This window comes from Lontra canadensis, unplaced genomic scaffold, assembly GCF_010015895.1.
Source record: "Lontra canadensis isolate GAN:19392208 unplaced genomic scaffold, GSC_riverotter_1.0 scaffold77, whole genome shotgun sequence".
NCBI lineage: Eukaryota > Metazoa > Chordata > Mammalia > Carnivora > Mustelidae > Lontra > Lontra canadensis.
Genome location: NW_022631071.1, coordinates 7917975 through 7933259, shown reverse-complemented (window position 1 = coordinate 7933259; position 15285 = coordinate 7917975). Strand labels below are relative to the sequence as shown.

The window sequence follows — 15285 nt, the reverse complement described above, 5'->3', positions numbered from 1 at the left end:
CTCAATGAGTTCCAATCTAATCTAAATTCTCTAAAAGCTAGGGTAATTGAGACAGAAGATAGAATTAGTGATCTGGAGGACAAACAGATAGAAAAGATCAGGAGGAAGCCTGGAACAAACAGCTTACAAACCATGAAAACAGAATCAGGGAAATAAATGATGACATGAGACGTTCCAATGTCAGAAATATTGGAATCCGTGAAGGGGAGGAGAAATAAAGAAGTCTAGAAGATATAGTGGAACAAGTTCTCCATGAAAATTTTCCCAATCTCGCAAATGGAACCAGCGTTCATGTACTAGAGGCAGAACGGTCCCCCCCCCCAAGAATACAGATTCTCGAAAGTCCTCAAGACACCTAAGAGTAAGAATGAATAATTGTAATTGTAGGCAGGCCCTCTTGAAGGCAGCTAGGACAAAGAAGCTCCTTACGTACGGAGAAAAACCTAACAGAATAACGTCAAACCTGTCCACAGAAACCTGGCAAGCCAGAAAGGACTGGCAAGATATATTCAGGGCAGTAAATGAGAAGAACATGCAGCCAAGAATACTTTATCCAGCAAGACTGACATTCAAAATGGATGGAGAGATAAAGAGTTTCCAAGACCAGCAAGGCTTAAAAGATTATGCAACCACCAAGCTGACACTGCAGGAAATATTAAGCAGGTGCTATAAAAGAGGAAAAATCCTAAGAATAGCATTGAACAGAAATATAGAGACAATCTACAGAAAGAAAGACTTCAAAGGTAACATGATGTCAATAAAAACCTATCTCTCAATGTGAATGGCCTAAATGCACCTATAAAATGGCACAGGGTTGTAGATTGGATAAAACGACAGGACCCATCCATATGTTGTTTACAAGAGACCCATTTCGGACCTAAGGATACACCAGACTGAAAGTGAAGGGATGGAGAAGCATCTTTCATGACAGTGGGCCTCAAAAGAAGGTCATGGTAGCGATTTCCATATCAGATAAATTAGATTTTAAACTAAAGACTGTAGTCAGAGATACAGAAGGAAACTACATCATTCTTAAAGGGACTATCCACCAAGATGATCTAACAATTGTAAATATCTATGCCCCCAATATGGGAGCAACCAATTACATAAGAAAACTACTAATCAAGATAAAGAGTCATATTTATATGAATACATTAATAGTAGGAGATCTTAACAGGCCTCTCTCAGTAATAGACAGATCATCCAAGCAGAAAATCAATAAAGAAACAAGAGCATTGAAAGACACATTGAACCAGATGGAACTCATAGATATATACAGAACATTCCACCCTAAAACAACAGAATTCTCATTCTTCTAAGTGTACATGGAACTTTCTCAAGTATAGACTACATACTGGGTCACAAATCAGGACTCAACCGATACCAAAAGACTGAGATTATTCCCTGCACATTCTCAGATCACAATGCTTTGAAACTGGAGCTCAATCACAAGGAAAAGCTCAGAAGGAACTCAAATACCTGGAAACTAAAGACCACCTTGCTTAAGAATGCTTGGATCAACCAGGAGATCAAAGAAGAACTGAAACAATTCATGGAAACCAATGAGAATGAAGACACTTCAGTCCAAAACCTCTGGGATACAGCAAAGGTGGTCCTAAGGGGGAAATACTTAGCCATCCAAGCCTTCCTCAAAATCATTGAAAAATCCAGAACACACCAGCTGCCTCTACACCTTAAAGAACTGGAGAATCAACAACAAATCAAACGAACTCCACACATAAGAAGGGAAATCATCAAGATTAGAGCTGAGATCAATGAGGTAGAAACCAGAGATACAGTAGAACGTATCAATGAAACTAGAAGCTGGTTTCTCGAAAGAATCAGTAAGATCAATAAACCATTGGCCACACTAATCCAAAAGAAAAGAGAGAAAGCCCAAATTAATAAAATTATGAATGAAAAGGGAGAGATCACAAGTAACACCAAGGAAGTAGAAACAATCATCAGAAGTTATTATCAACAGTTATATGCCAATAAGCTAAGCAACCTAGATGAAATGGATCCATTCCTGGAAAATTATGAACTCCCCAAATTAAACCAGGAAGAAATTGACAACCTGAATAGACCAATATCTAGTAACGAGATTGAAGCAGTGATCAAAAAACTCCCAAAAAACAAGATTCCAGGACCTGGAGTATAACCTGGGGTACTCTACCAAACTTTCAAAGAAGAAATCACACCTATTCTCCTGAAGCTGTTTCAAAAAATTGAAGCAGGAGGAAAACTTCCAGACTTTTTTATGAAGCCAGCATTACCCTGATCCCCAAACCAGGCAAAGACCCCAACAAAAAGTAGAATTTCAGACCAATATCCCTAATGAATATGGATGCTAAGATTCTCAATAAGATCCTAGCAAACAGGATCCAACAGCACATTAAAAAGATTATCCACCATGACCAGGTGGGATTCATCCCTGGGTTACAAGGATGGTTCAACATTCGCAAATCAGTTAATTTGATAGAACAAATCAATAAGAGAAGAGAGAAGAACCACATGGTCCTCTCAATGGATGCAGAAAAAGCACTTGACAAATACCAGCATCTGTTCCTGATTAAAACCCTTCAAAGTATAGGGATGGAGGGAACATTCCTGAAGTTCATAAGATCTGTCTATGAAAGACCCACAGCAAATATCATCCTCAATACAAAAAAGCTCACAGCCTTGCCATTGAGATCAGGAACATAACAAGGATGCCCACTCTCACCACTCTTATTCAACATAGTATTAGAAGCCTAGAAACAACAATCAGACAACGAAGAGAAATACAATGTATCCAAATTGGCAATAAAGAAGTCAAAGTCTCTCTCTTCACAGGTGACATGATACTTTATATGGAAAACCCAAAAGACTCCACCTCCAAACTACTAGAACTCATACAGCAATTCAGTAACATGGCAGGATACAAAGTCAATGTCCAGAAATCAGTGGCTTTCTTATACACTAAAAATGAAAACACAGAAAGGGAAATTAGAGAATCGATTCCATTTACTATAGCACCAAGAACCATAAGATACCTGGGAATAAACCTAACCAAAGAGGTAAAGGATCTGTACTCGAGGAACTACAGAATAGTCATGAAAGAAATTGAAGAAGACACAAAAAGATGGAAGACCATTCCATGCTCTTGGATCAGAAGAATAAACATTGTTAAAATGTCTCTAATGCCTAGAGCAATCTATACTTTTAATGCCATTCTGATCAAAATTCCTCTGGTATTTTTCAAAGAGCTGGAGCAAATAATCCTAAAATTTGTATGGAATCAGAAGAGACCCGAATCGCTAAGGAAATGTTGAAAAACAAAAATAAAACTGGGGGCATCATGGTACCTGATTTCGAGCCTTACTACAAAGCTCGATCACCAAGACAACCTGGTACTGGCATAAAAACAGACACATAGTCCAGTGGAACAGAGTAGAGAGCCCAGATATGGACCCTCAACTCTATGGTCAGTTAATCTTCAACAAAACAGGAAAAAATATACAGTGGAAAAAAGACAGTCTCTTCAATAAATGGTGCTGGGAAAACTGGGTAGCTACATGTAGAAGAATGAAACTCGACCATTCTCTTACACTGTACACAAAGATAAACTCGAAACAGATAAAAGACCTCAACGTGAGACAGGAATCCATCAGAATCCTAGAGGGGAACATAGGCAATAACCTCTTCGATATCAGCCACACCAAGTTCCTTCAAGATATGTCTCCAAAGGCAAAGGAAACAAAAGAGAAAATAAACTTTTGGGACTTCATCAAAATCAAAACTTCTGCACAGCAAAGGAAACAGTCAACAAAACAAGGAGGCAGGAGCACCTGGGTGGCTCATTGGGTTAAAGCCTCTGCCTTTGGCTCAGGTCATGATCCCAGGGTCCTGGAATCGAGCCCTGCATCGGGCTCTCTGCTCAGTGGGGAGCCTGCTTCCTCCTCTCTCTCTCTCTCTCTCTCTCTCTCTGCCTGCCTCTCCGCCTACTTGTGATCTCTCTCTCTGTGTCAAATAAAATCTTAAAAACAACAACAACAACAACAACAACGAGGAGGAGGCAACCCACAGAATGGGAGAAGATATTTGCAAATGAAAGTACAGATAAAAGGTTGATATCCAGGATCTATAAAGAACTTCTCAAACTCTACATACACAAAACAGATAATCATATTAAAAAATGGGCAGAAGATATGAACAGACACTTCTCCAATGAAGACATACAAATGGCTATCAGACACATGAAAAAATGTTCATCATCACTAGCCATCAGGGATATTCAAATTAAAACCACATTGAGATACCACCTTACACTACTTAGAATGGCCAAAATTAGCAAGACAGGAAACAACATGTGTTGGAGAGGATGTGGAGAAAGGGGAACCCTCTTACACTGTTGGTGGAAATGCAGGTTGGTGCATCCACTCTGGAGAACAGTGTCGAGATTCCTCAAGAAATTAAAAATAGAGCTTCCCTATGACCCTGCAATTGCATTACTGGGTATTTACCCCAAAGATACAGATGTAGTGATAAGAAGGCCCATCTGTACCCCAATGTTCATAGCAGCAATGTCCGCAGTTGCCAAACTGTGGAAAGAACCAAGATGCCCTTCAATGGAAGAATGGATAAGGAAGATGTGGTCTATATACACTATGGAGTATTATGCCTCCATCAGAAAGCATGAATACCCAACTTTTGTAGCAACATGGATGGTACTGTGTGAGATTATGCTGAGTGAAATAAGTTAAGCAGAGAAAGTCAATTATCATATGGTTTCACTTATTTGTGGAGCATAACAAATAGCATGAAGGACATGGGGAGATGGAGAGGAGAAGGGAGTTGGGGGAAATTGGAATGGGAGGTTAACCATGAGAGCGTATGGACTCTGAAAAACAACCTGAGTGTCTTGAAGTGGCGGGAGGTGGGAGTTTGGGGGAGCCAGGTGGTGGATCTTAAGGAGGGCACATATTGCATGGAGCACTGGGTGTGGTGCAAAAATAATGAATACTGTTACACTGACAAGAAATTAAAACAAAACAAAACAAACAAACAAACAAAAAAATGTATGGCTTTACTTGCTCCCCTTTGTCTGGGAGATTCATTTTTTCACTCCATGAAGCAAGAACCTCACTCTCCCACTTCAGTTCTGGAAAAAAGTGCATTTGATATTAAATATGTTGTTTTATTTTATAATTTTTCAAACTGAAATACATTGAAAGATTACTGACCACAAATCAATGTATTTTGTATAATATGTAAGTTTCTGGAAGGCTGGGAAGATTATAAGTAAATGTGGTACAATGGAAAGACTCTCTGATTTTGAATAGGTTCCAGATTTAGGTTTTAGTCCCAGATTGCTAATTCAATTTTGAAATATTTAACAAAAGCTTATTTGGTACTATGTGATGTTGGAAAGACATTAGTGTTTTAAGATCATGGCCAAGAAAGAATTCTTGAGACATCTTTGGTGCACAAAGGTGATTTTGTTAAAGCATGGAGACAGGACCTATGGGAAGAAAGAGCTGCAGCAAGGTAATGTGGAATGTCCCATTATACACTTTCAAGTTGGGAGGGGGTTAAGGATAGTGTAAGTCTCTAAAGAATTTTCGAAGAAAGGTTTCCAGGAACTTGAGGGTGTTAGCTATTACTGGGAAAAGGTCATTTATAAAACATCAGTCATCAGAGCTTTCAGATGTATATTGGTGGGCCATATGTTTGGGGGATGATTACTAACACTTATGTTGGGCTGTTTAGAGATAAACGTTTCCAATGGAATTTTTTATGTTAAAGTAGACTTATAGGATCCTGGGCGTGTGAATGGGGGGAAGGGGTTCAGACTAGGATTGCCTTTTGACATTAAAAAAGTATTAAAATCTAGGCAGTTGAGTCCCTAGAGGAATGTCACTCTGCCTATTTCAAGGACTTTTCAGTACGTTCTAGGTAGTAAGGAAATTTAATAATGTTTCTTCTGCCTTTGTTTCACACATCAGTGTGGATTAATGTAAGACTATCCTTTTTAATATTCTCCAGCTGATCTATTTTAAGCTTTTCTCAAAGGCAAAAATAGACAATTTTTTTTCTAAAGATTTGATTTATGTATTTGACAGAGAGAGAGATCACAAGTAAGCAGAGAGGCAGGCAAAGAGAGAGGGGGAAGCAGGCTCCCCGCTGAGCAGAGAGCCCGATGTGGGACTCGATCCTAGGACCCTGAGGTCATGACCTGAGCCAAAGACAGAGGCTTATCTCACTGAGCCACCTAGGTGCCTCGACAATGCTTTTAATTAAAATATAAAATTTAGGAAAATAAACACATTCTGAAGTTGTTTTTTTTTCATTGCAGTGGTGAGGAGGAGCTCATCTCAAAATGATGACTAGTCTTAAATATTAAGTCATTAATCAATCAACTTTTCAATAATTCATTAATTTACAAAGATAGATGTAATTAACATTCATATCTTCAATTTGCTCCCTAAGGATTTTAATGTTTTTGCATTGCTCAGTGATTTATGATTGATAAACATATAACTAAAATCTGTTGTGTTATTGCAAGTAAATTTTAAAGGAGCAAGTATAAAAAGATCTATTGTGATGTTGAAAATAAATGATATTTTAATGTTATATTCTTAGATATGGATAAGGATTTTTATTATTTTTATTTGTTTTGGTTTGGTTTGGTTTTGTCCGTATGACTTTTTCTGTTGGAAATTTGAATTATCATTCATAATGAATATCATTAAGAATTAAGATTCATAATGAAGAGAGATGTAAATTCCAATTATTTAAGGCATTAAATCCAAGGACACTTTCTTAAAAGATAACTAAAGTCATCATTCTAAGTCAATCCCTTCACAAATAGAATTTTTATACTGAGCCATTGAAGGCTGAATTTGATCAACATAAGAACAGTATGAATATCTTAGGGCAAACATAAATACCCAAAGTTGAAGGAAAAAAAGGGTGCACTTTGATTTTCTTGGATAATAAAATTGTGCTTATGTGTGGATACTTGCCTCAATGTCCATTTTGGAAACTCAAGTTATATTAAAATGGCAGGAAAAATGTATTTTCTTAGTTTGAGAATAAGTTATTGGATTAAAAATGTGGAGTATGTTCTATGTTAATTGTATCTTTCTTTGAATTTACCCCAAAATCAACACTGCCTCTACTCTAATTTTTTATGAGTCGTTGTATTCAACAAGATTCTCAAAGAAACTTTTGCATATTTATTAATATGACAGGAAACTGAGATAAAATTTAAGGAGAAAGGATGTTTAGGAGCAATATTACCTAGAAATATAGACATTTGATCCATTTATGATATAGTATATTCACCCTCTACAAAAAAGAATGAATCTAAATGACTAATGTCCTAAATGTTTTTGGAGTCTTAAAACTAATTTAAATTGTCTCCTGAGTTTGAATGGGGAAAAAAAAGCTTTAAATGAGAGTAAACAAAATAACAAAACATCTTAGATATAATGAGAAAGAAAAGAACATGATTCAGTTGAATGGAATTGAATTAAGGTGCTCCTAAGAACCACCAAAATTAATATTTAAGAATAGTACACAAGGCCATTTAGATATCTCTTATGTTTATTCCTAATTTATGAATTCCAACCAACCTAGTTCTAGTTTATTTAAGAATTATATTCATGCTTGAGATAAAGGCATTTACATTAAAAATGTATGAAAAATAAATACAATAAATAAGAGAATATTTGATTAGAAGGATGCTTCTTCTTTGCCAAAGCCTATGTGAGCTAAGGATATAACTGAAATTTTTATACAGATTCAAGAATTTTATATGGCTCTTCATATTGGTACATGAGATTTACAAAATATTGTTATATCCCTTTACAAAGCCACTGAAGAATTCAGTGGTTGAAAATAGTTTCAGTAGAACAAAATTGTTTACTATTGGACTCAGAATATTGACTTTAAAAAATGCATTTCCAATAACAAATTAGAGCTGATTTTTGTATTTGTTTTTGTTTTTGTTTTGTTTTCCTTTGCTCCCTTTGTCTCCATTTTATCCTAAATCAGTGGAAATCTGGGAAAAAAGAAGGAAAGGTAAGATTGTAAATTTCAAAGAAAATTGATTTCAAAATATATTGTACTATTTTTTTCTTAACTGTCTGAAGTCGCAGTATTTACTCCATGGCCTTAAAACTGTAAGTATTTAAGATGACATATATTCTGATTCTGCCTTAAAAGAGTTCCAAGCTGAGCTGTCTCCAGATTTTGTATCACTTACACAGTTTTGGATGCAATTTTCAAGTCATTATTTTACTTTTCACCAACACTTTTCTTTTCCCACTGTGCCAAAACAACATACTACTGAAAGAATAACTTTGCGAATGTTCTGTTAATACAGTTATGCTATGATTAATTTTATTTATAAAAGGGACTATTTTGGTGTCAATTCACAATTTGGTTTTCACAGCAAGTTAGTGAATATGAAGCATGATGATGTCTGATAGGATCACAAGGAAAGTACCATAACTAAACTAAACATTGTTAATCAGCAAATTGATGTTCAGGGTTTTAGGATGTCATGTTTCAAGGTGAAAATTTTAAGTTCTACTCATATATATGTGTGTATATATACACATATATATATATGATAGATTATTCATATGTAAATAGTCTATCATTCTAGAAAAAAATATTTTCTGTTATTAAAAAAGAACCCATTCATATTGTTAAATTTTAATTACCTCATTAGTTAAGCTACACCACCACTAAAATGAAATGTTCACTGATATTTCTTTCCTAGAATTTATGCAGTGGTTTCCTCACCATGATTTGGGGTTGAAAGAGATGGGTTTCCCTTGGGTTTTTTTGCTTGTTTGTTTTTAAGATTTTAGTTATTTGTTTGAGAGAGAGACAGAAGTGGCAAGAAAGAGAACATAAGTAGGGAGGAGAAGGTGAAGGAGGCTCCCTGCTGAGTGGGGCACCCAATGCAGAGCTTGAATCCAGGACCCCAGAAACATTACCTGAACTGAAGGTGGATGCTTAACCAACTGAGCCATCCAGGCATCCCTCCCTTGAGTTTCTGATGCAAGATGTTTTGGAAATTAAATTCAGCAAGTCTTAAAAGCTAGCAATATTAGAACCAAAATGTTACCATAATTGTATGCTAGGTTAAATGGGAGTATAATTTTTAAGATGAATTTGTCCTATTCTAGAGTAAGGGACCAAATTTTATGTTTGAAAAGGAACTTGCCAAAGGATGGTCTAGGGTATGTCAAAAGTGATGTTAGCCCTGGATGTCTTTATCAAGTGTGATAATTACCTAAAAATAAATCCTGTCTAGAATGTCAAAATAATTTTTATTAATGTTTGAGAGATAAACTAAAATAACAGCACTAGAGAATTTTCAATGAACATACATATCTGACAGTTTTCAAATGCCTGTCTAAACTAATTATCACTGTGGATTTTGAGTGATTTCTTTTTGAGTCAGCTCTTCCAAGAGCCAAAAGATCATAGAAGAGTTCTCAAATTAAAAGGAGGGAAGCAAGGGTAGTAAAATGTTACTAACTATATAAAAGGAATAAGAGAGAGGGAGAGAGACAGAGAAGCTCTACAGTTATTAAGTATTCTAACATTCTCGACCATTCTGTAGCTTTAAAAATAGACCTGTCCTATTATTTAAAGTTGAAATTTTAAAGAACAGAAATACTGGTAAGTTTTTTTTTTTCTAGTGTAGCTATCTTACAAATAGGAAAATGTCTTCATTTAAAAAAAATTAGAACTCTGCATACAGAACTCTGGAGTGAAGTCATTTTCCTGTTTAGGAAAATTAGAACTCTACATACAGAACTCTGGAGTGAACTCATTTCCTGTTTAGAAGACAACTGGGTGATTTAATTTTAACATAAAACACTTCAATTAGATACTAAAACATAATATAATCATAATATAAAGGTCAATGGAAAGTGTGATTTTCATTGAAAGATATTTCTTTTCATCAAGTGAAAGCAAATCTGGATTTAGGGAGACAATTTATTCAGAACAGGGACAAGATTCTGGTCTCCGAAATCTATAAGGTTCATAAAATCCAACAGGAAAATGAATGTTTTTGCTGTTGTTGTTGTTAAGGGCAAGCAGAATAAAGCAGAATACTTTAAGAAGAAACTGGTCAAGCAAGATAAATGAACAGTTGGGTCTACACACACACACACACACACACACACACAGTCTCACTATAGTCAGATGATTCCCAGGAGAACCTGAAAAGGAGACATGTATCACTTTATTAGTGCTTGCTTATTGCTTAGGGGCAAGCAGGCGTCAGGGGCTTGTAGGAAAGGAGAGATAACCTGACTGAAGTTTGGTCAAGGCAAAGCAGAGAATAAGGAAGGGACAAGTATGAACACTTGGTTATTTTTCCCTTACCTTTCTATTTACCAAAGTAAATACCAAAAATAACAAAACAAAACAAAACAAAAACAAACAAACAAAAACAAAAACAACTTACTAATAATGTGCTCTGTTTCTTACTCCTAACAATGACCCTATGTTCTTTCAGGGTAAAAAAAAAAAAATAGTACAGAGTTTAAGTGACTTGTCTGCATTTACAGAGCTCACAAGTAGAAGATTCATGGTTTGAGCCTAGGCAATCATGTTCAGAATAACTCTTCTAAAAAAGAAAAAAGATAAACTTCAAATCATAAAACAACTACTTATTTTATCTCAAAATACTTGTCTTATTCTATTTTAGTAGTTATATTGAATATATTTAATATCATAAGATGTTTTTGGAAGAATAAAAAATTACTTCTGTCAAATACGATGATTCTGCAAACCTGTCATTGAGCAGTTTTCACTAGCCTTTACACAGTGCATATGTAGGCTTATTATATAGTTAACATATGGAGATTAATATAATATAATATAATATAATTAACCATGGAGATTATGTCTGTCCTCTGATGCCCTTTATTTTTGGTTCATTGCTTTTATATATATCTTTGAAGGTTATTTTGGATGCTAAATTCAAGAAGCTTTAAACCTTAAGTATATTAAGTGTCAGAATATTCATCAACTTTGGATTTATTGTAAATGTTTACATAAAAAATTAAATTTATCTCTTAAACTCCTGAACTTTACCAGTTTACTTTTTTTTTCAATTTTTTTTTATTTTCAGCATAACAGTATTCCTTGTTTTTGTACCACAATCCGTGCTCCTTGCAATCCATGCCCTCTCTAATACCCACCACTTGGTTCCCCCAACCTCCCAACCCCGCCGCTTCAAATCCCTCAGATTGCTTTTCAGAGTCCATAGTCTCTTATGGTTCACCTCCCCTTCCAATTTCCCCCAACTCCCTTCTCCTCTCTAACTCCCCTTGTCCTCCATGTTATTTGTTATGCTCCACAAATAAGTGAAACCATATGATAATTGACTCTCTCTGCTTGACTTATTTCACTCAGCATAATATCTTCCAGTCCCGTCCATGTTGCTACAAAAGTTGGGTATTCATCCTTTCTGATGGAAGCATAATACTCCATAGTGTATATGGACCACATCTTCTTTATCCATTCGTCCATTGAAGGGCATCTTGGTTCTTTCCACAGCTTGGTGACTGTGGCCATTGCTGCTATAAACATTGGGGTACAGATGGCCCTTCTTTTCACTACATCTGTATCTTTGGGGTAAATACCCAGTAGTGCAATGGCAGGGTCATAGGGAAGCTCTATTTTTAATTTCTTGAGGAATCTCCACACTATTCTCCAAAGTAGCTACACCAACTTGCATTCCCACCAACAGTGTAAGAGGGATCCCCTTTCTCCACATCCCCTCCAACACATGTTTCCTGCCTTGCTAATTTTGGCCATTCTAACTGGTGTAAGGTGATATCTCAATGTTGTTTTAATTTGAATCTCCCTGATGGCTAGTGATGATGAACATTTTTTCATGTGTCTGACGGCCATTTGTATGTCTTCACTGGAGAAGTGTCTGTTCGTATCTTCTGCCCATTTTTTGATATGATTATCTGTTTTGTGTGTGTTGAGTTTGAGGAGTTCTTTATAGATCCTGGATATCAACCTTTTGTATGTATTGTCATTTGCAAATATCTTCTCCCATTCCGTGGGTTGTCTCTTTGTTTTCTTGACTGTTTCCTTTGCTGTGCAGAAGCTTTTGATTTTGATGAAGACCCAAAAGTTTATTTTGGCTTTTGTTTCCTTTGCCTTTGGAGACATATCTTGAAAGAAGTTTGTGTGGCTGATATCGAAGAGGTTACTTCCTATGTTTTCCTCTAGGATTCTGATGGATTCCTGGCTCACGTTGAGGTCTTTTATCCATTTTGAGTTTATCTTTGTGTATGGTGTAAGAGAATGGTCGAGTTTCATTCTTCCACCTATAGCTGTCCAGTTTTCCTAGCACCATTTATTGAAGAGACTGTCTTGTTTCCACTGTATTTTTTTTCCCTGTTTTGTCGAAGATTATTTGACTGTAGAGTTGAGGGTCCATATCTGGGCTCTCTACTCTGTTCCACTGGTTTATGTGTCTGTTTTTATGCCAGTACCATGCTGTCTTGGTGATCACAGCTTTAAGGGTCCACCCTCAAACCCCTAGAACTCATACAGCAATTCAGTAATGTGGCAGGATACGAAGTCAATGTACAGAAATCAGTGGCTTTCTTACACAGTAACAATGAAAATACAGAAAGGGAAATTAGAGAATTGATTCCATTTACTATAGCACCAAGAACCATAAGATACCTGGGAATAAACCTAACCAAAGAGGTAAAGGATCTGTACTCAAGGAACTACAGAACACTCATGAAAGAAATTGAAGAAGACACAAAAAGATGGAAGACCATTCCATGCTCTTGGATCAGAAGAATAAACATTGTTAAAATGTCTCTAATGCTAGAGCAATCTATACTTTTAATGACATTCCGATCAAAATTCCACCGGTATTTTTCAAAGGGCTGGAGCAAATAATCCAGGAATTTGTATGGAACCAGAAGAGACCCCAATTCGCCAAGGAAATGTTGAAAAACAAAAATAAAACTGGGGGCATCACGTTACCTGATTTTAAGCTTTACTACAAAGCTGTTATCCCCAAGACAGCATGGTACCTGTTTAGATTTTTAAAATATAAATTATAAAATATGCAATTTGTGTTCAGTTTAATTCAAAGTAAGTGACAAAATATATGGATCTTGCATTTGTTAAAATAGGGCAAAAGTTTATCTTAGCTACAAATGAATATTGTATCTAGGCTAAGTAAATGCTTTAATGTCTTTAAGATTCTAAATCATCAAAGGGCCTACAATTTCTCAATAACTTCCTCATATTTTTGATTTAAATGACTTCAGTGGCCTAACCAGACAGGATCTATTTTCAGCTTCCAAACCAGAGGTTTAAGTTATAGACAGTTTTTTCTACCTCCTTGCTAAAAGATTATATTTCACAAAGAAGCTAGTGACATTAAAAGAGCAGAACTAAAGAAAATGCCACACTCCATGGTTCATCCATTCTTTAACCTCTTGGTATTTAGCTGGCTAGTAACAAATTAAGGGAAAAACATATTTCAAGACAAAGCCATCTGTGATTGAGTAAATTAGTGTAAGTAATGTTTATATTCAACTAAAATAGAGAAATATATTTTTTAATCTGGAAAATAGTTTTAAAAATCTTGTTTAAACACAAGCTGGTTCCCTTAGCTCTAACCTGAAAATTACCATGGAGACATTTTTCTTCAAAACCCCTCACCTTTTGGCTAAGCCTGCATCTAAGTTGCCCTCAGCAGCTATGCTCATTAAGGAGTATGTCCAACAAAGTGCTAAACTGAGGATGGCAGAAATTGAACTGACTGAGGTTCTCAAAGGAGTTTATTTATATTCCATTTTATTTGCCTGAGGTGAATTTATAAAGTGGCTTCTTTGAGGCTAAGCTAGTGGGTATCAGAAAGAGTAGCTATAGTAGCAAAGGAACTAACCTCCATTTTCTGTCACTGGCCTACCTTCATCCAGATTTCTGTTATTTGTTGATCATTTGTTCCAAAGCTACATGAAGAGGGAGTCAACGAGAATATTTGAATGAATATATCTTAAAGTGCCCATTTTACTGGTGTATCCAAGGTACTTCTTCATCCATTACCTATTCAATGATGCAGAAATGTTTGGAAGTTCTTTCATCAAAAATTCCCCTAAATGTATAATTTAGGAGTTTGAATATAGAATTTCTCAAAGTCTCAAAAATTTTGAGATATTTTAAAAGGTTATGGCCAAATGAAACTAATTCAAAGGACGTGTTTCTGAAGAGATGTATTCACAGCTTGATTTTAGTGAAGAATTATTTTCATACATTATTTTTGGGAGCATCATGATTTAGTAAATTCATTAGGGTAAACCTACAGAAATTGTGAATGCCATTTCTTCTATACTAAACAGTTTTCTTATCAAATATTCAGTTTAATGTTAGTAAGGTTATGAGAAAATTAAGTCAACTAAGAGCTCTAATTTAGTATTACCACCTACAAGGAAATACATTGTCTTCCTTCTACATATATTCTATAGATATCCTTCAGAGAAATAGTCCTATAGATACACTGTGTGGGCTTTTCCTGTGTTTAAACAGCTTCTTATTTTGCTTTAGAATAGACTATTTAACTCAATGGGTAGTGAAAAAAATTTGGACAGTGGTAGAAAGTCACAGATAACTTGAAGGATACCTGTCCGTCAATCTTTCTGGATGTTCTTTCCTATCCTTATTCAAGACTTCTTCTGGCACTTGACATTCAGTGTTACAACTGTCAATGTAGCTACCACCACAGATAAATGTCTGCTTTGTCTTACAAGTTTTTGTTTCTGTAGATTTTTTTTCTTGCTGTTTTTATTGCTCCTTCATCCCTTATATGTGCAGATATATACATTCCCTGGATCTTCTATCCATATGATTATAAGGAATCCATCATATTGAACATTGTCTTCCTTTTTTATGATTATAACTTTATTATCTGCCTTGTATTATTCTATATGGTTAACTTGAGCTTTCCTTCATTAGGTCTTCTAGTTGTTCAGTCCTTCTCCATTTTACCCATTTTATGAAATTTGTTCCTGGTTGCATTTATCTCTCCATCTCATCATTGCTATCATTGGCTTTTCATTCTTGGCTTCTTCAATCTGTTTATAGTGCCAATTTACATCTATAGTACCCTTACAGATTGTGTTCTCCACAAGGCATTGAACATTTTTTTTGGGGGGGGAGTACAAAATTGTACAGAATATTAAACTTACTAGACATCTGAAGCATTATGCTTCCAATGTAGCT

At 35.6% G+C, this 15285-nt stretch overlaps 1 protein-coding gene across 2 annotated transcripts in view; it reads left to right on the top strand.

Annotated features, from left to right (window-relative positions):
• PCDH11X (protocadherin 11 X-linked) overlaps window positions 1–15285 on the top strand; it is a 471745-nt gene that overhangs the window by 419026 nt on the left and 37434 nt on the right. For both annotated transcript variants that reach the window (XM_032881806.1, XM_032881805.1), the window contains exon 5: window positions 8041–8067. In XM_032881806.1, coding sequence (XP_032737697.1) covers window positions 8041–8067 — 27 coding nt within the window. The remainder of the gene's footprint in view (window positions 1–8040; window positions 8068–15285) is intronic.